The sequence below is a fragment of the Symphalangus syndactylus genome, chromosome 5 (assembly GCF_028878055.3).
Source record: "Symphalangus syndactylus isolate Jambi chromosome 5, NHGRI_mSymSyn1-v2.1_pri, whole genome shotgun sequence".
Taxonomy (NCBI): Eukaryota; Metazoa; Chordata; class Mammalia; order Primates; family Hylobatidae; genus Symphalangus; species Symphalangus syndactylus.
The window spans coordinates 57,275,872-57,293,969 of NC_072427.2; the positions used below are offsets into that span (position 1 = coordinate 57,275,872).

An 18,098-nucleotide genomic window follows, 5' to 3' on the forward strand; every position below is an offset into this window, starting at 1 on the left:
AAACTTTTTTCTACTTTTTTCCCACAAGTTGTTTTGCCACAACTTTTTTACATTGTTTATCCCATAACTTTTTCACCCCACAACTTTTTTAATCCCATAACTTTTTTATTTTGTGTTCTTTTAATAAACACTTGCATAGTTATATTTCAATTTTGTAAAAATGAAACACATTATCTCATGGCAAGCATGCCCAGCATTTGCACAGTATCAACACCTTTAATACTATAGTTTTCAGGAAACGCAAAATAAAATTTTAAGGCAAAAATAACACTTTGAAACAATTTAATAATTTATTACATTACAGTAGCATCACACCAGCAGTCAATAATGCCACTCTAGGGAAAAAATCTTTCAGTATTTCCATTACACATTCTGTTTACAAGATTTCATAAATTAGTAAAATTCATTCTAAGGAAACTTGGCAAATAAAGCTTTGGACTGGAATTGGCTTTTCTTTCTCTGCTTTTCCTTCCCACCGTTTCTTTCTCTTTTACTGCAGTATTCACATTTTAAAATGTTTTCACTTATTTCAGAACATTAAGATAGCAGTTAAATTTTTTAATAGTTATATTATTTTAAAATAACTCTTCAAGATAAAGTTTTAGAGAAACTATATTATGCTTAGGACTGATTTACATTTTCAAATTTTCTAAAATTCAGCTTTGGGTTTAGAACTGATATTTTTTCATTTCTAGAAAATCTACCAGGTTTAATCAAATACTTTTAAAATAATTATTACATACTGCAGTCTTTAAATAGGTGTTTCGATTTTCCTACAGAAATTAAAATGTATTCAGTGCAACTCACATTATAAAATTCTATGTTTCTGATTAACTCTAACCTTCCAATGTCGCCTTCGAAGCAAACTGAGAGCTGCCTTACACTGAACGAGGAAGAGCACAAATACTCTGCTGAATGAGGTATCTCAAAAGATGGCATGCACTTTGAAGAAAGACTTAAGTTATTGTCATACAATTTCCATTCTTTTTAGCTTTTTCTTAAATATATGACAAATACCTACACAAAGAGTGGTATTTCAGTCAATATAGTAAATTTATTTTCCAGACTGACCTTCACCTTAAATATGCCAGTGTGTGATTTAATCCATAGGCACCTGATGAACACATTATTGTCAGATTGTTTACAGATGCTAAAAGCTATCTGAAGGTCATTCCTAATCACTGATATTTATCATGGTAAAAGTGAAGTGATTTCAAAGATAAAAGTACCTTTGAAATAATTTATCAATGTATTAGATAAACCCAGTTTCAGAATGCTAAAAGAAAAAACGTTAGACCAAATAATGTGGCTAATTAACAGCGGTCTGATTTCTAGCCCGAGGGTTTAAAATGCTCTTAAAGTAACTGTCTTTAAACTGAACTCAAAGAAAGCAAAAGCGGCAAGTTCAGAAAATAAAAGGCAAGAACAGGACTTTAAGTGCATTTTAAACCCACGGGCTAGAAATTGTTCCACTCTTAATTAGCTGCATTATTTGGTCTAACATTTTTTCTTTATCATTCTGAAACTGGGTTTATCTAATACATTGATACATTCATAAAATTTGGAAGAGTCAGTTGAAGTCACAAGGACCGAATATTTGCCCTCGTTCAGTGAATGCCGGCAAATCTGTTATTCCATTGGTTAAATCATATTGTTGCTCTCCTGTTAATGTCATAGAAGTATCAGGAGGATGCCAAATGCTAAATATGGAGATGGTCTAGTAACTAGAAATCCCCACCCCAGGGAGCACACATACATATCTCCCTACCTCCTAATAATGTGATGTGTTCTGGAACACAGACATTAGAACTTCATGAAGTTTGAACTGTTGAGTCTTTCCCAAGCATCATCAAGTTATGATTTAGGCAATATATGACTGAAATGCATTCATTCATCACGCATAGGCACAGTCACATACATATTGCACAAAACATGTCCCTAACTGAAACCGAGAGGTACAGAAACATATTTCACTCTTTGTAAAGAAGTTTGTAAGAAAATATAACTGTGTGATTGTATAGACACGTTTCCTGATAATACATCGACATTCACAAACAGTAGATTGCGCTGCAGTTTGTAAACATTTTAAGTTTCATAAACCTCCTTGATTTTCAAAGATAGTATAATACTGTCTACTAAAATTCCTTTTTGTTTCAACTAAGTACTGTCACACGTATTAGTTCATAATAATGTTTCTTATTATTTTTTAAAGTGTTTTCCATTCAAAGAAAAGAAGTAAATTCCTATGTCAGAGTAACCAAGGTGGTTGAAGAATAGGTATTAGCCAGAGAGGTCTAGATGGTAAAATCATCAGCTTCAAAGAAGCTCCGTGAACAGAGAGGAATGCCAGGCGTCACACAGCTTTCCTTCACTCTAATTCATTCTTGGCTAGAGCCTGTATGCCTGTTCCAGGGACATTTGAACTCGTAAAGGATTTCTTATGATCTTCACTAAATACATTAAGAAGAATGCCAACCAGTGCCCTTTTGTGTACTGAGGCATGTAGTCATGTGATTAAAACAGGTAACATGAACTCTGACTTTAAAACGTATTATAGATACAAATGCTCTAAGCTAAGTAAGGTTTTCCACATCCACAGTCAATGATGGGAACCTTTCATTCCTCAGAAATCATCCCTTTTTAGGTCTTCGAAAAAGAGTACAACTGCTGCAGCTCATGATGCAGTATCTTCATGAGCCCAGAGCACATACAAATCCTAAGGGAACCACCATAATACAGCGCTAATTCTTGGCACCGGGACAGATGAAACACACTCTATCCTGCACATACCTGCCAGAGCAGGCCACTTTCCTCTTCTGTGAGATTTAAAAAGCTCCCCCAAAAGGTTATGACACTCCCATCACCAATACACAGAAAATGGAGGAAAGGCTGTTTCCAGTTCTCGGCCTTTGAACAACTCTAAATGTCAGTACTCATAGTGGCATATTACAAAGTAATAAACAGTGCACACTTGGGGGCAAACCACATATTGAGCTAATGAAGAGCTCACTGTGATTTAGATCAAACACTAGCAGAACATAGGCAAATTTTATCTGAATTCTGTAATGAATATACATGCTGCAATAACATTAAAAAAGCATGGCAGCCTATTCCAAACCAACGAGAACAGTTTTGTGCAAAGAGTGGGTCTTTGCGTGTTTGAACTCCCACCACATAAGGGCAAACTCGATATGCATGCTAATGACCTACAATTATGAAATTAAAAGAGAAAAATACTAAAGGATGCCAGAGTGAACATCAGTGAAAGCCACAGAGACCCACTCTCTTTTAACATTTTACAAATAAACTTAAACTATAAAATAGAAACACAAATAATCATGAGTGGCTCTAACATTCAAATGAACGAAATGAATTGTGTGGGAGATTAACCCCATAACTTGGTTTCTTATTTAAAAATTTCTTGGCCAGCTCTTTGATGATGATGATGTTTATCTCCTTCTTCTCGGCAGCCACGCCCAGCAAAAGAATGGAAGACAGCCAATGCTGCCCAAGCCTGGGTGCTCCTGGTGGTCCCGCACGATCGGCTGTGCAGTAGGGTTGTCACAGGGAGGACCCTCCCTGGCCTCTCCTTGCGCAGAGGAGGTGAGGCTCACCTCACAAAGATCTTTGGAGAGAGGGAGGCAGGGATCTGAGCACAGTGGGAGCCCCCCTCTTCCTGCCTGCCCACCCCGCCTGAGGGCTCTACTCACCACCATGCTTGTCTGCAGCCCCAAGCTCCTGGGGGGCTGGGGCTCCTGGACCGGGCTCATCAGCAGGGTTCTGGGCAGCGGCCAGGAATTTTCTGTGCCCATTGTTGTCGTCGCCACAGGCCCCGATACCATCTGCTGCAGCTCCAGCAGCTTCACCTGGAGGGAGGGATGCTCAGCTGTCATGCCACTGCCTGCGCCCACCCTCACACCCACCCCCACCCCCACCCCCACAGAGATGTTGCACACCCTACCTTCATCTCCTCCCTGTCCTGGGCCAGCCTCATGATCTCCTCCTCCCAGTGCCGCATCTTTGGCATGGCGCCCTGGCTCCGTTAAAAGGTGATGGGTTTTCCTGCGGGAGGACAGGGCTTAGACACTGGGGCCCCTCTGACGGCCCTGCAGCTCCCCCTGCCATGCCCTGGCCTCCCACTCACTGATGGCATCTCTCTCGCCAGTACTGGATGAATCGTATTTCTTGTTTTTTCACCAGCTCACTCAGGTCTGCCTTCTCCTCCAGGTGGTCCATAAAGCTGATCTGGAGCCAAAATATTGTGGTCACATCTCGGCAGTGACCTGCCCTCAGGTGGCGTTTTCAAGTCATGGAGAAGGCGGAGGGGATTCCTGGTGTGGGCCAGCTTCTCCGTGAGTTCCTGCAGGACCCGGTGGGTCTCCCCACTCACAGACTCGCCCCCAGTCCCTGGGGCTGGGACCACTGCCTCTGGCTCCTTCTGGGCCGAGGCCACCGGGTGAGCCAGGTGCTGGCAGCACACCCTCTGCTCTTTCACCTGCTCTCGTAACCGTGCCTGCTCCTCCTGGGCACTGGCTCCAGTGGACTTGAAAAATGCCACCTGAGGGCAAGACGTGAGCATTCTTGTAGGGGCATACACAGAAGAAATGGGGCAGAGAGTTGGAGCGCAGCCCCTTCCCTTGGGGCCTCAGAGAGTGCACCGGTTGGTCACAGGTGAAATGGTGTCTGACCACTGGCTCTCGGAAGGGGTGAGGGTCCAGAGAAATCAGAAGGAAGGAAATCTAAGAGCATAAAGGGGTCTTGCAGGGACCACAGAGGAAGGTGGCAAAGTGGGTGCAGGGGGAGTCAGGCTCACCGTGGCCTCCCTGCTCTCCAGGTCCTCTGGGACGCTCGGCATGGGCTGAGGTTCTCCTCCATCTCCTGTGGGGGGTGGCCAGAGGGGTCCTCAGACAACCCAACAAGGAAGGTACCGTGGGCCCACCTCTACCTCCACCCTCACTGTGTAACCCTGAGCCAGCCCCTCCCCAGAGAGGAATGAGCTGCTGTTCTTTATTTTTACTTTTAAGAATCAAGATCTTGCTATTCCGCCCAGGCACACACCCAGTACTGCTCGATGTGGGAGTTCTGACCTGCTCCCTTTCTGACCTGGGCCAGTTCAGCCATCCTTAGGCAACTTGGTGGCCCCCTGCTCACAGGAGGTCACCACGCTGATGCCAGACTTAGTGCAGGCACCCGGTCGGCATAGTGACCAGCTGTTCTAAAGGTCTCTGCCAACTCCTCAATCCTATGCTGCTAACAGTCCCCCCTTCCTCCTGGGGCTCTCTCCTCTTCCTCTGAGCGGTCTCCCGTACCTTCCCCAGGGAGAGCCATGAGGCCCAACTGGGCTGTTAGCTGCTGGTTCTGCTGGCTGGTAGCTTCCAGGCGCTCCTAAGGGGCCAGGAAAGAGTGAGAAGGGATGGAGTTTGCCAGGTCGTCCCCCTCACAGCCCCATCCTTGCAGCTCCCTCCCCTGGGTCTCTTGCAACTTTTGGCGGGCCATCTTGGCCACCGCTTGCCCCAAGCTTCCTGCTGCTGCAGCTGGTTCATTAGCTGGGTCTGCTGCAGTCACTGCCTGTGCAGCACCTCCTTCTCAGAGGTCAGCTGCTGATAGGTGGCCACGTACTGCTGCAGGTGGCCCAGGTAAAGGTCTGGCTGCTGCTGCAGACTCTGAGCCTCTTGGCTCTTCAGCTCCACCTGCAGGAAGACCCTGGGTGTGCGGGCACGTGGTGGCTGGTTTCCAGATTCTGGGCCCATTAATAGGGTAGCCAGGGCACTGTGGGGGCTCTGTCGGCTGCCCAGGCCCCTGTCCCTTTACTCCAGGCCTAAGTGACTGCCTCGCTTTCCTAGAACCCCGTGCCTCCTTCCCCAGCCTCAAATCTCACACCCTCTTCTCATTTAATCCTCAGCACCTCTGTAAGGAAAATGCTGACTTCCTTTTGAAGTTAAAGAAACAGAGACTTAGAGATGCAAAGTACTTGAATGGTGACCAGTGGAACGGAGGCTGGAATCCAGTTTTAATGTAAGGAGTCTTTCTGTTTTGTTTTGAGACAAGAGAGTCACTCTGTGGCCCAGGCTGGAGTGCAGTGATGCAATCTCAGCTCACTGCAACCTCCACCTCCTGGGTTGAAGCAATTCTCGTGCCTCAGCCTCCTGAGTAGCTGGAATTACGGGCACGTGCACCATGCCCCGCTAATTTTTTTTTTTTTTTTTGTAACTTTAGTAGAGATGAGGTTTTACCACATTGGCCAGGCTGATCTCAAACTCCCGACCTCAAGCGATTCTCCTGCCTCAGCCTCCCTAAGTGCTGGGATTATAGGCATGACCCGCTGCGCCTGGCATAAGGAGCCTCTTATAGCACTGTCTCTTCCCCTGTGACTGGGGGGCTCCATGCCTCTAGCTGGGATGATGATGTCCAGACCTGGGAGGAGCCCAGGGCTACCCACCTCTAAAAGTTGAGGGCGGGAAGCAAGAAACAGCCACAGGAATGCCCTGGGGGGTGCTGTGGTCACCAGCCCCCAGGCTGGAGCTGCCTCTGGCCTGGCACCTCCCCTCCCCAGAGGCTAGTGCCCGCCTCCCAGCCCTTCTTGGATGGGGTGGAGGTTTCCATCTCCTTCACCTCATCCAGCTTCTCCTGTAGCTCCTTTACTTGCTGCTCCAAATGCAGGGTGCTCTTGTTCTCATTGTTCAGGACAGAGAGAAGCAATCAGCAAGCACCCACTGCAGCTGGAGACCCCAGAACTTGGTGTCTGCCTCCCATGGCACCAGGAAGGGTGGAGGCAGGTTAGAAAAATCATCCCCTCTCTCCCACAGCCACCTGGTTCACAGGTGCCTTTAGAAGTAACATTTCACGTGAGGGCTACACTGCCCCGTTTTAGAGGTGGGGAAACAAAGGCCCGGAGGGCTAGGGAGGAGGGCAGGCTCCCCAGCTGGGGAACGCACCAGCTCCTCGAAGACGCTCTGTGACTTGGCCAGCAGCTGAAGCCTCTCCTGCTGTTCCTGAAGCCTCTCCTCCTGCTTCTGAAGCCTCTCTTCTTGGACCCGGTTCAGGAGACTTATGCGCTGATTCTTTTCGACCTGGGCCTGGAGCTCTCCTGCCACTCTCTCGAGTTGCTTCCTCAGGTGCTGCAGCTCCATCTCAGAGGGCACTGCTGGGGGCTCCGGGGGCAAGGGTTCAGCTGAGAAAGGAAGCAGACAATAAGGGCCTCTGGATTCTCAAACAAAACAAAACAAAAACCCTCCTCTTGGTGCACAGCTCCTCTCAGGCTCCTCAAACTTGGCCTCGCTGCTAATGATTCCTTGCACCTGAATGGTAGCCTGTCTTCAAAGCCACTTTCAGATAGAGAGAACTATGGATGGCTGACAATGGGCCCCCTTTGCTGATAGGGACACTGAGGCTCATAGAGATGATGACTTGCTGTCTCCTGGCACAGACCTCTTTCCCTCTGCCTCCCTCTCCCTTCCATCCACCCACCTCCCTAGGGGATTCTAAGCCACCCCCACAGCCCTCTGATGCCAGTCCTGCTCCCAGGTCATGCCAGCCCCATCTTACCCATCAGATTTTTGAGTTTGGACTGCAGCTCCTCTAACCGATGCGTATAGTGATTTTTTGACTTTTTCAAGGTGTCAATCTGCCCAAAGCACAGAGGGAAAGGGCCCTGGAGAGAGGGGCTGGTGGCTGGGCAGGCTCCCATCTCCCTCTCTGCCCCCACCCCCACAAAGCCCAGACCCATGACCACCTCTGGCCGTACTATTCTCATTTTACAGATGCCCAGAAAGATCTAGTGACCTATCTAAGGTGGGGTGGCCGAAGGGTCAGATCTCACCTCCTGCGACGTTTTGCTCATCCTCTGCTGCCACCGGGCCCTCTCTCCTTCTATTTGGCAAACATATTGATCTCGTTCTGATTGGACTTGGGTCAGCAACTGCTTCAACTGCAAGAATGGGCACAGAAGTTAGGAAGGGCTGTCACTGGTCCTCACCTGCTCCTGGCCACCTGGGGTCATCTTCCTTCCACATCCCTCCCTCTGCAAAACCTCACCCGTGTTAGCTGTGTTTTCAGCCGTGCCTTCTCCTCTGTGGATTTCTTTAACCGCCACCAGCTAAGTTCTCTACTGCGGCTCGAGAACTGGATGGTGAAGAGTGAGAAGTTTCGATCTGGGGAGCCCGGGACATTCCACAGAGTGCCCCTTAAAAGGGCCAGGGCTAGGCTCAATAAACAACTCGGTCAGTAAAGATCAAGGCATTTCCAAGCCCATAGTCTGGTTTTTAAAAGAACTCAGAAAAGTTGGAAGGGACAGGGAAAGAGATTGAATTTACAGCTGGCTAACAGAGGCCCAGAGAGATCAGATAATATTGCTATTGTTACTACTATTATTATTACCACTGTTTGAACCTTTATGGAGGGCTTCAACAGGTACCATGCTAGCAATCCCATTTAATCCTCACAACCACCACAGGAGACAGTTACTATGATTACCTCTATTGTGTATTTGAAAAAACAGGGAGTATTTGAGGTTAAGTGCTTGCCTAAGATCAATTAGGCAGAGCTGGGAGTTGAACACCCAGGTCTATCTGATTCTCTAAGCCCATTTTTCTTGCTGGGGGGGTGGGGGCACAGATAAGAAGGGGAAAATTAATCTTTATGTGCACTGTTTGAAACGATGATACATTCGCATAGTCCAAAACTCAGAAAGTACAGAAAGGAAGTATCTCCCAGCCACCCTGTTGCTCTCTCCTGAATTTTTTATGAACAATTCTCAGGCATGTTTTATGTCTATTATCATAGTATGTACACAAACACGCACACACACACACACACATTTCCCCTCTCTACAGAAATGGTAACATACTAAAGGTACTCTTCTGTACCTTCACAGTACGAGTACCCAATACCCCACCTAGGACCTGGCCAAGACCACAGCCAGGTAAGGGCAGGGCGGGCACCTGGCCTCCAAGCTCTGTGTCCAGTGCTCACTCCCCACAGTGCCCCCCAACTCACCCACAGCAGCTGACTCAGCCCCATGCTGCCTCTAACAACCATAAACAAAAGCAGCGAGAAATGGCCATGCTGCCTTCTGGGCAGGACACTCCATCCTGCAGAAGGGACCATTAGGCTCACTCTTCCATCTGTGAAGCCGGGCACCCAGGGGACAGGGCAAGTGGTTGAACTCACACTGATATCCTTCTTCTGTTTGGTGGTGACAGCAGAGAGAGCCCGCTCCAACTCTCCTATACACTGCGATGAGCATTGCAGGTGGCCTGCCAGATCCTTGGACTCTTCTGCAATGAGAGAGTTGAGATGGGACCCAAAGGACTCCCCCTGAAGACCTGTCAAAGTGCCAGGTTGAAGGATGACAGGGTGCCCAGATTCCTACCTTCAAAGTGTCTGAGAACACCTTTTGTTCGACACAGGTCCGTGTGGAGCTCATTTTTCTCTCTGTCCAGTATCGCGATTTGAAGCTTTGGGAGAAAAACAAAGCAAGTGCTGAAAGAGAAGGAAAGAAACATTCTCGGGAGGACAGGAGGAAACTTCACACCCTCCACTCACTTTTAGCCCCCATTCGGCCTGGTGTCTCTTCTTGTTTTCTTTCTTTTCCTATGGGAAGAGGAAGACAGAGCTCTTACCAGGGGGAGGCAGAGATGGCACAGCAAGAGACACGCCCCCAGAATGCCACCAATGCCCCAGGACAGGCCCACCCGTGGGACCAGGTTATGAGAGGCCCTGTGGGGATGGGGTGGAATGTGAGGAGTGAGCCTTCTTCCCCAGGCTGGGAGTGGGTGAGATGAGACTGAGGCCTCTATGTCTGAGTGCCCCCCAAACCCAGCAGTCATGTCGCGAGGAAAGGAAATCACGTTACTTCTTCCAGTTGATGTTCCAGGTCTTTATTCTGTTGTTTCTGTGGGGAGAGTCAAATGAAGGTGATGGAGGGTGGCCCCCTCAACTCTATTCCCCAGACCAGGAAGCGGTAGGCAGGGGCCAGGAATGGATTTTAAAGGCAAAGTTCTCAGACATAATGGGAACATGAACCGGTAAACTCTCCTCAAGCTCCCAAGGACAGAGGATTTGGGTCTTTGTTGGCTTTTGCCCACAGCCACAGAACTCAAAGTCTGAATCAGGACTCTCTTGAGAGGACAGTAACATAAACCCCTAGAGATGGAGTTTGAGAAAGGCCCCTCCTTCTGGCAGCTTGTGATTTAGAAAAGTGCGTTCATTCAATAAACATTTACTGAGCACATACGGGCCAGGTATGGTTCTTCACAGCAGATATAGGATGGAAGAGGACAGACAGAGCCCTTGGCCCTGAGGCTTCCATTCTAGGGGGCCTTTAAATCTCGGACTCTCAGAGCTAACAGAGACCTTTGATACTCACTACCTCCTCTGGAAACACAAGCCCAAAAAGGAGAGGTGGCTTGTCCAGAATCGAAGATCAAATTAGGGACTGAGTCACAGCAGAAATACAGGGCCCCTGACAACCAGTCAGGGTAGCAATTCCCCGAGAGGCAACAACCCCAGGGCGTGTGTAGCAAGGACTCGAGCAGGGATGTCTGGAGAGGAGAGAGTCGGCAAAGAGGGCAGCAAAAGAAGAGCCACGCTGCATGCTCTGGGGTCCCTCCAGGTGAGGCCTGGGCACCCCAGCTCCCTATTTACCCTTGGCACCAGGGGCCCCCAGCTCTTTCTTCAGGGCCCTAAGGGGAAACCAGCCCAGGATTGGCAGCATGGAATCAGGGGACCCCACTGAACTCTTACCAAAGATTCGATGGTGTTCTTTAGTTCGTTGACTTTTACGGACCTTGAATCCCAGACTACTGCCGGTTCTTGGCACGGGCTCTGAGGCGCATGCAGAGAGGAGGAGGTGGAGCAGGAGTTTGGGGAGAGGTAGAGAGAACAATCATTAGGGCTGGGGTGTGTGGGCTGTCTCAGCTGGCAGAGGGGCAGCTCGTCCCCGCTGTGTGAGGAGGTTGGAGGGCTGGCCTGCAGGGTCACTGCACCTCCACCCAGAGCCTCTTACCTCCAGATCCTTCAGGGTAGCCGATGATGTAGGGCCCTCCCGGTGGAAACCTGTTGCTGACTACAAGAGATGAGAGTGCATATGGAGATGTTCTGTCCCCCTCAGTGTCTGAGCCCTCTGACTTCCTTTCTTCCCCATCAACTGGTAACATTTTCTTTTCTGCCTATCTTGGACCTTTGTCCCATAACTCTGTGCCAACTTCTCTCATGGTTCTTATCTCCCCACCATCCCACCCGGGGGCCCTTTCAATGACTCCTGATGGCAAGTGACTCTTCTCATTGTCCTGGCTTCCCCTTGAGACTGGGGATGAGGAAAATCAAACAGCAATGCTGGGTGTCCTGGGTGTTTACAGCAGGCCATGTATTATGTACTAGGGATTAACATAAAAACCACAATAACAAATCTCACTTAAACTTCACAAATGGAAGTCAAACAATACCACCTCTGTTATACAGATGTAAAAAGAGAGGCCCAAAGAGCTCAAGCAAATTGCTGTAAATCATATCCCTCCCAGACGGAGAGGCAGGATTCAAACCCAGAATTCCTTTTTTTTGAGACAGAGTCTCGCTCTGTCTCCCGGGCTGGAGTGCAGTGGCACAATCTCGGCTCACTGCAAGCTCTGCCTCCCAGGTTCACGCCATTCTCCTGCCTCAGCCTCCCGAGTAGCTGGAACTACAGGCGCCCGCCACCATGCCTGGCAAATTTCTTTGTATCTTTTAGTAGAGACGGGGTTTCACCATGTTAGCCAGGATGCTCTCAATCTCCTGACCTCGTGATCTGCCTGCCTCGGTCTCCCAAAGTGCTGGGATTACAGGCGTGAGCCACCACACCCGGCCAAACCCAGAATTCTTAACCAGTACCCAACAGTCCATCCACAATTTTAGTAATTACCCTCTACTGCCCCTTGGGCCCCCTGTCCCCAGGAGCCTGGCCAGCCAAGACTCACATCCCCAGGTGACTGGCAACCACCAAAAGTGGCTGTCTCAGGGATACTGCCATTTGTTTTCCTGTTCCTCTTCGCTCCTGCTGTAACTCTACAGCTCTTTCTCTGCCAATATTCTTTAAACTGTGGGAAAGAAGAGCAGTAATACTCATGAGAACTGTCAGCCCCTACAGCCACATCCTCCTTTACAGTTTTTACAAAAGACTCTTATACACCATCTGATGTAATGACACCAACAACAGTACAAGGTGTTGTCACAATCATTTAGTGACTGAGAGGGATTGATACCATGGCTAGAAAACAGAAAAAGGCGATACTGTGACTTTGAAACTCAGTCTTCTGACTCCAAGCTCTGAGGTTTTGCCAAGAATCAGCAGCTGCCAGGGGCCAAAACCAGAGGCAGAGGTAGAAAAGTAAACATTAAGTAGGCAGGAACTGTATGCCGTGTGGTTTAGAGTCAGACATTCTCACATGTCTGTTAGTGTGAAGAAGTGCACCAGTACCTCTCAAACTTTTATATCAATGTGTCCTCATGGCAGAAGGCAGCCTTTTTGTTAAATCTGGGAATTTAGCAGAAAGAGGACAAACCAAGTCTCATTTCAGAGAGAAGTCTGGTATACTCTTAGAAACCTATGTGACTGTCATCCCTAAGTACATTCATGTTTTTTCTCTTGATCTCAAGAGAATCAAGGGAAACTGATGCTTCGGAAAGATGTCCCACATTTATCCTGTGGCACTCAAACTACCCAAGGTGGAGATAATATGAGCAAGATTCAAGCTGTCAAGTTCAGTTTCCCAAGATCTATTCCACAGAAGATGAGCAAATCTCACTTCAGAGACCACTGACTGAAGGGCAGTCTGGTCCCAGAACCATGGAGAATTAGAATATGAGATAGAGAACTGAGAAAACAATGTTGAAATCTCTCTGGAAAGTAGAAGCCTGGGAGAAAACCAAACCAAAACAATTATCCCATTGCCACCCAGAGACACTGTGAACCTTTTCAGCTCATGGGGGAAGTGTAGGCTTTTCCCACTGTCAATGTCTATGTTAAGGGAGTAAGGCAGCCTGAAACCTCTTGCTCCTAGGTCCCATAATCTACATTCCCTTTGCAGCTGGAAATTTGTGCTGTGACCAGAGGAATCAGAAATGGGGTGACAACGCTTAGGGGACTGGGTCATAAGATCAAAGGCTGGTCTTGCGGTAATGACAGTTCCTAGGTGGATTGTGACATCACTACATTCCAATCCTCCTGGTCGGGGGGGAGGGACCACATCAGCACAATGTCCGAGTTGCCACTCCACAATGGGGGAGGGAAACACAGGGTTGGGACCCAGCTCCTTGGAGATGCCAGCGCAAAGAGCCCAGGGAGGTCCACCTTGAGGCAGCAGGAGGGGAGGGCAGAGTGTGCAGCAGGGAGCTCCAGGAGTCACCAGCCCAAAGTCACCCAGGGATGACTGGCGAGCGTGGGGCCTGGGGCTAGGGGACCGAGGTCCTTGGAGACGCGAGCCCAGAGAGACCAGGGAGGTCGAGTTTGGGGCGGCAGGAGGTGAGGGCCCAGTAATGGAGCGGGAATCCCCAGGAGTCACCCACCCGAAGTCACCCTGGGGTGACTGACGAGGGCAGGGACTGGGCTGCTTGCTGAAGGGGCAGGGCTGACTGACAAGACTTTGGTGGGTGGAGTCCAGAGGCGCCAGGGTTGGGGGGCCCAGTCCGGTGTGCCTCAGGAGTGGTATGGACTCTGGCAGTGGTCTTGTCATCGGAGGGGATCTGTGGCTGGGTTGGGGGGTGATGACCTGGTGCGTTTTTACCTTTGTCTTGGCTACAGCCAATTTGCTCTGTCGAGTTTCTTCTGCCATCGTGGGGTGGGTAGGGAGGTAGGGTTGGGGCCACATCAGCGAAATCCCAGCGAGCACTAATCGACGCTTCCAGTCACCTACCAGGCAGCTGTGTGACTGGGCCAGAGGCGGCGTAACCAGGGACCCAGTAGAATGCAGAATAGGGGTGTGGCCTTAATGCTCCAAGCCCATTGGTCAATGACAAAGATGAAAGGGAAAGGGGGGGTGTGGCTGGGCCCCAGTGTGTCCAGAGGGACCTGTGGCTCACAAGGAAAGCTGCCCATGCAGCCGCTGCCGTGCCCACTCTGTGAGAGGGGAGGGGCCAGCTTTTGCTTTAAAATTTTTAAAAATGTTATGTGTGTATACTTTATATATATATGTGTGTGTTTCTGTGTATGTGTATCTGTGTGTTCCTCCAGAGCTGTCTTCATTACCCAGTTTCTATGTAAGGTCTATGATTTTGGCCTATATTTTTCATCTTCAAATACAGTAAAAAAATTACCAGTACTACCTTAACTGAGATACAGATCCTCTAAAAATGGAAAATCCATAGCATGCTTGATCATTAATGAAGCAGACTATATTATCCAACATTCCAATAAGATAAAATAATCACAATGATTCTCTTTGGTGGAAAAACGTTTATCTTATTCTCCTATGTTATTGTTAAGATATTTTTCTTAAACAAGAAACATGTCTAATATCTGTAAAAACACAAAGCTTTGGGGGTGGGTGCAGTGGCTCACGCCTGTAATCCCAGCACTTTGGGAGCCCAAGGCGGGTGGATGACCTGAGGTCAGGAGTTCGAGACCAGCCTGGCCAACAGGGTGAAACCCCATCTCTACTAAAAATACAAAAACTAGCCAGGCGTGGTGGTGGGTGCCTGTAATCCCAGCTATCGGGAGGCTGAGGCAGGAGAATCACTTGAACCCAGGAGATGGAGGTTGCAGTGAGCCAAGCTCACACCACTGCACTCCGGCCTGGGTGACAGAGCGAGATGCCATCTCAAAAGAAATAAAATAAAATACAAAGTAAATTTTAAAAGTTTTCAATTTAATAAGCACTCAAAGCTCTTTACCAATTTAAAACAAATACAAGGTCCATTTTTCTAGAATCACTTGGCTTCTCTAAGCCTTGCAGATGAAACTGAATTTCTCACTTGATACTTGGCTATGACTTGCAATCATGAAAACCAAGAATTGTGTTATGTCACTGTGTACTGCTTGTTACCTGTATTTCACACGAGGCTGGGATCAAGGGTCGAATCTTTCATGATTTGCTCCATAACCTGTGCGCTTCTTATCCCAGACCAAACTAAGCTTTTGTTTAGAGTTCTACAATTTACAGTTAGTAGACAAGAGTGGTTCTCAGTAATGTAGTCTCTGGACTAGCAGCAGCAGCAGCACCTGAGAACTTTCTGTAAGTGCAAATTCTCAGGCCCTACCCTGGACCTGGTGAATCAGAATCTCTGGAGTAGGGCTCAGCAATCTGTGCTGCAGTAATCCCTCCAGGTGCTCAGGAACCTCTGGCATACAGCAGGTAGAAAAATGTGTTTCCTTCTGTAGGTCCAAAGCCAGGGATACTATAGGTTCTATCTCAATATGAAACAATGACATGCAATTAAAACACTCAACTCTCCTTCCTACTCCCACCCTCCATCCAATGTGTTTTATTTTTATGAGTTCAATAAGAAAACAAGTGGCAGTCAGAAGTTTAGTCTAAAAAGTATATCTACAAGTATTAGTTCTCATCCAGCCTGACCTCATACAAAACCATTTACATCCTCTTACAGCTAAAAGTTTTAAAAAGTATCTTCACAATCTAAGTCTCAGGCACACTAGGAGTTCTACAATAAAGCACCAAGTAGATTGGAATGTCCAAACTTACTAGAGAATTGGAATCATTGGCTATATTTTCAAATTGCATTCCAAGGAAATTTAAGCTCTGAAATTTTTTCACCTTCATACTTCCAACTTAATAGAATTCAACCAGAACACTCCATTCCTTCAAAGCCTCTAGCCAGGCAAAGTTTTACCGTATTACTTCTTGCTTTCAATGGATATAAAGCAGCGTCCTGGTAGGCACATTGTGTATGCCTGCAAAGATGCAGAACTAAACACTTCTATCTGTTCCATGTTAAAACAAAAGTCCTGTAAACCTTGGATGGTGAGTGTAATACCTCAGAACTAGCACCAAAGCCTCAAATATGAAAAGATACCAAGAACAGCACTAGCAAAGAAAACTAAACTCTCAGCCAGGAGCAGGAGTTCACACATGTAATCCTAGGACTTTGACAAGCCAAGGTGGGAGGATTACTTGAAGTCAGGAGTTCAAGACAAGCCTGGGAAGCATAGCGAATTCACATCTCCACAAAAAGTTTTTAAAAACAGGTGGGCATGGTGGCACACACCTGTAGTCCTAGATACTCGGCAGTAGTACACACACACACACACAAAATAAACAGAGATACAGGACAAAGACATACTTTTGATTCTTCTAAAAAAAAGTTATATTCTTGCTTTTCAGCCAGGCGCAGTGGCTCATGCCTGTAATCCCAGCACTTCAGGAGGCCAAGGCAGGCAGATCATGAGGTCAGGAGATCGATAGCATCCTGGCTAACACGGTGAAACCCCATCTCTTACTAAAAATACAATAAATTAGCCAGGCGTGGTGGCAGACGCCTGTAGCCCCAGCTACTCAGGACGCTGAGGCAGGGGAATGGCGTGAACCCGGGAGTGGGAGCTTGCCGTGAGCCGAGATAATGCCACTGCACTCCAGTCTGGGTGACAAAGCGAGACTCAGTCTCAAAAATAAATAAATATATATATATATATTTTTTTTTTTTAAAGTTGACAGAAGTTGTTGGTTTTACAAAAAGGAGTTTTTCATACTTATGTTGGATTTCATTATTTTCTTAATATTATAAATACATTTCATATAGATAGAGTGCGGATTTGATTTTTTTCTGGTGTAATGTGTATTCTTCATTTTTGTTATTTATTGCTCTTTAAAAGCATCAGATTCCTATACAAAGAAGCTTGCAATGGTATAATGAGAAAATTAATGGAATTTATGTAAATATAAATACATGAATTGATTAAAATGTAGTTATTGAAGTAACAGTAGATACCTTTTGTATTGACTAGAATTCATTCTATCTTTGAAAATTGAAATAAAATTAAAAATATTTTAGCTTATCCTAAACTTATTTCATTTATTTTTCCTCAAATAACCATATACAGTATAAAAGTGAAGGATTTTTAAAAATTTGATTTCCCATTAATTCACCTTTTTGCCTCTTGATAATCTAAGTGGAACCTCAGAGAAACATATATTGGTATTCTTCCAAAATCCCTTTAAGCATAACTTAATTAGGGTTCTCATCAACAGCAGAAAAAGATACAGAATTCTGGAAGTTCTTTCTTACTTGATAATGACACACAAAACAAAAGACATATATCAAAATAACTGGCTTACATGGCTATGAAATGGCTATCCAGGATAGTAGATCTATGTAGTTTTATTGTGAATGAACAGAAGTCATTGCATATTGAATAAAAAGGTGAAGTGTAATTACATACAATGCTTGTCAAATTACTGTTGTCAATTTTAAAAAAGGAATTACAATTTGAGAACAGAAATTATTATTCTTATCATTTTTTGAGACGGAGTCTCGCTCTGTCACCCGGGCTGGAGTGCAGTGGTGCCATCTGGGCTCACTGCAAGCTCCACCTCCCAGGTTCAGGCTATTCTCCTGCCTTAGCCTCCTGCGTAGCTGGGACTACAAGGCGCCTGCCACCACGCCTGGCTAGTTTTTTATATTTTTAGTAGAGACGGGGTTTCACCGTGTTAGCCGGGATGGTCTCGATCTCCTGACCTTGTGATCTGCCCGCCTCGGCCTCCCAAAGTGCTGGGATTACAGGCATGAGCCACTGTGCCTGGCCGAGAATAGAAATTATTAAAGAAAACAGAAAGAGATGTCATTACCTTAATACAGCCTAAATTGTCACCAACCCTACTTAATTATTCAGCATATTCTGAAAACGTTGATGAAATCCATCATGGTTAGCTTGTTCTTTGCAGCTATCCGTAGGCAATAGAAGCAAACCACGCACTCCAGGTTAAATGTGTTTAAATCCTAAGACATTGACTGCAAAACATTAAAGAGATGTCATTACCTTAATACAGCCTAAATTGTCACCAACCCTACTTAATTATTCAGCATATTCTGAAAACGTTGATGAAATCCATCATGGTTAGCTTGTTCTTTGCAGCTATCCGTAGGCAATAGAAGCAAACCACGCACTCCAGGTT

General features: G+C 46.8%; 1 protein-coding gene across 2 annotated transcripts; it reads right to left on the minus strand.

The window, feature by feature from the left end:
• Positions 1-271: 271 nt before the first annotated feature.
• On the minus strand, positions 272-13,892 carry LOC129482566 (golgin subfamily A member 8S-like). 2 transcript variants are annotated; one of them, XM_055278567.2, is made up of 19 exons: positions 13,758-13,892; positions 11,952-12,071; positions 11,006-11,065; positions 10,744-10,824; positions 9,854-9,892; positions 9,544-9,591; positions 9,371-9,455; positions 9,171-9,275; positions 8,035-8,150; positions 7,820-7,927; positions 7,546-7,624; positions 6,939-7,171; positions 6,613-6,684; positions 5,310-5,385; positions 4,814-4,878; positions 4,145-4,245; positions 3,962-4,062; positions 3,711-3,866; positions 272-3,625 (listed from the first exon to the last, which is right to left on the minus strand). In XM_055278567.2, the coding sequence occupies exons 1-19, from the start codon at positions 13,839-13,841 to the stop codon at positions 3,450-3,452; spliced, it is 1,905 nt and encodes a 634-aa protein (XP_055134542.2). In that variant the 5' UTR covers positions 13,842-13,892; the 3' UTR covers positions 272-3,449. The 2 variants fall into 2 exon arrangements, with proteins under 2 accessions (XP_055134542.2, XP_063496331.1); XM_063640261.1 differs by lacking the exon at positions 6,613-6,684 and adding an exon at positions 4,496-4,558 and having other exon boundaries at positions 6,936-7,171; positions 8,035-8,121; positions 9,169-9,275.
• Between the last annotated feature and the right edge of the window lie 4,206 nt (positions 13,893-18,098).

Excerpts from the sequence above, each read along its gene's own strand:
- LOC129482566 (XM_055278567.2), bottom strand. The coding sequence starts at position 13,841 with ATGTGGCCCCAACCCTACCTCCCTACCCACCCCACGATGGCAGAAGAA. Across the intron at positions 6,685-6,938 it reads CACAGAGCGTCTTCGAGGAG|CTGAACAATGAGAACAAGAG; the intron begins CTGGTGCGTTCC and ends CTTCTCTCTGTC. Across the intron at positions 5,386-6,612 it reads TACAGGAGAAGCTGGATGAG|GAGCGCCTGGAAGCTACCAG; the intron begins GTGAAGGAGATG and ends CTGGCCCCTTAG.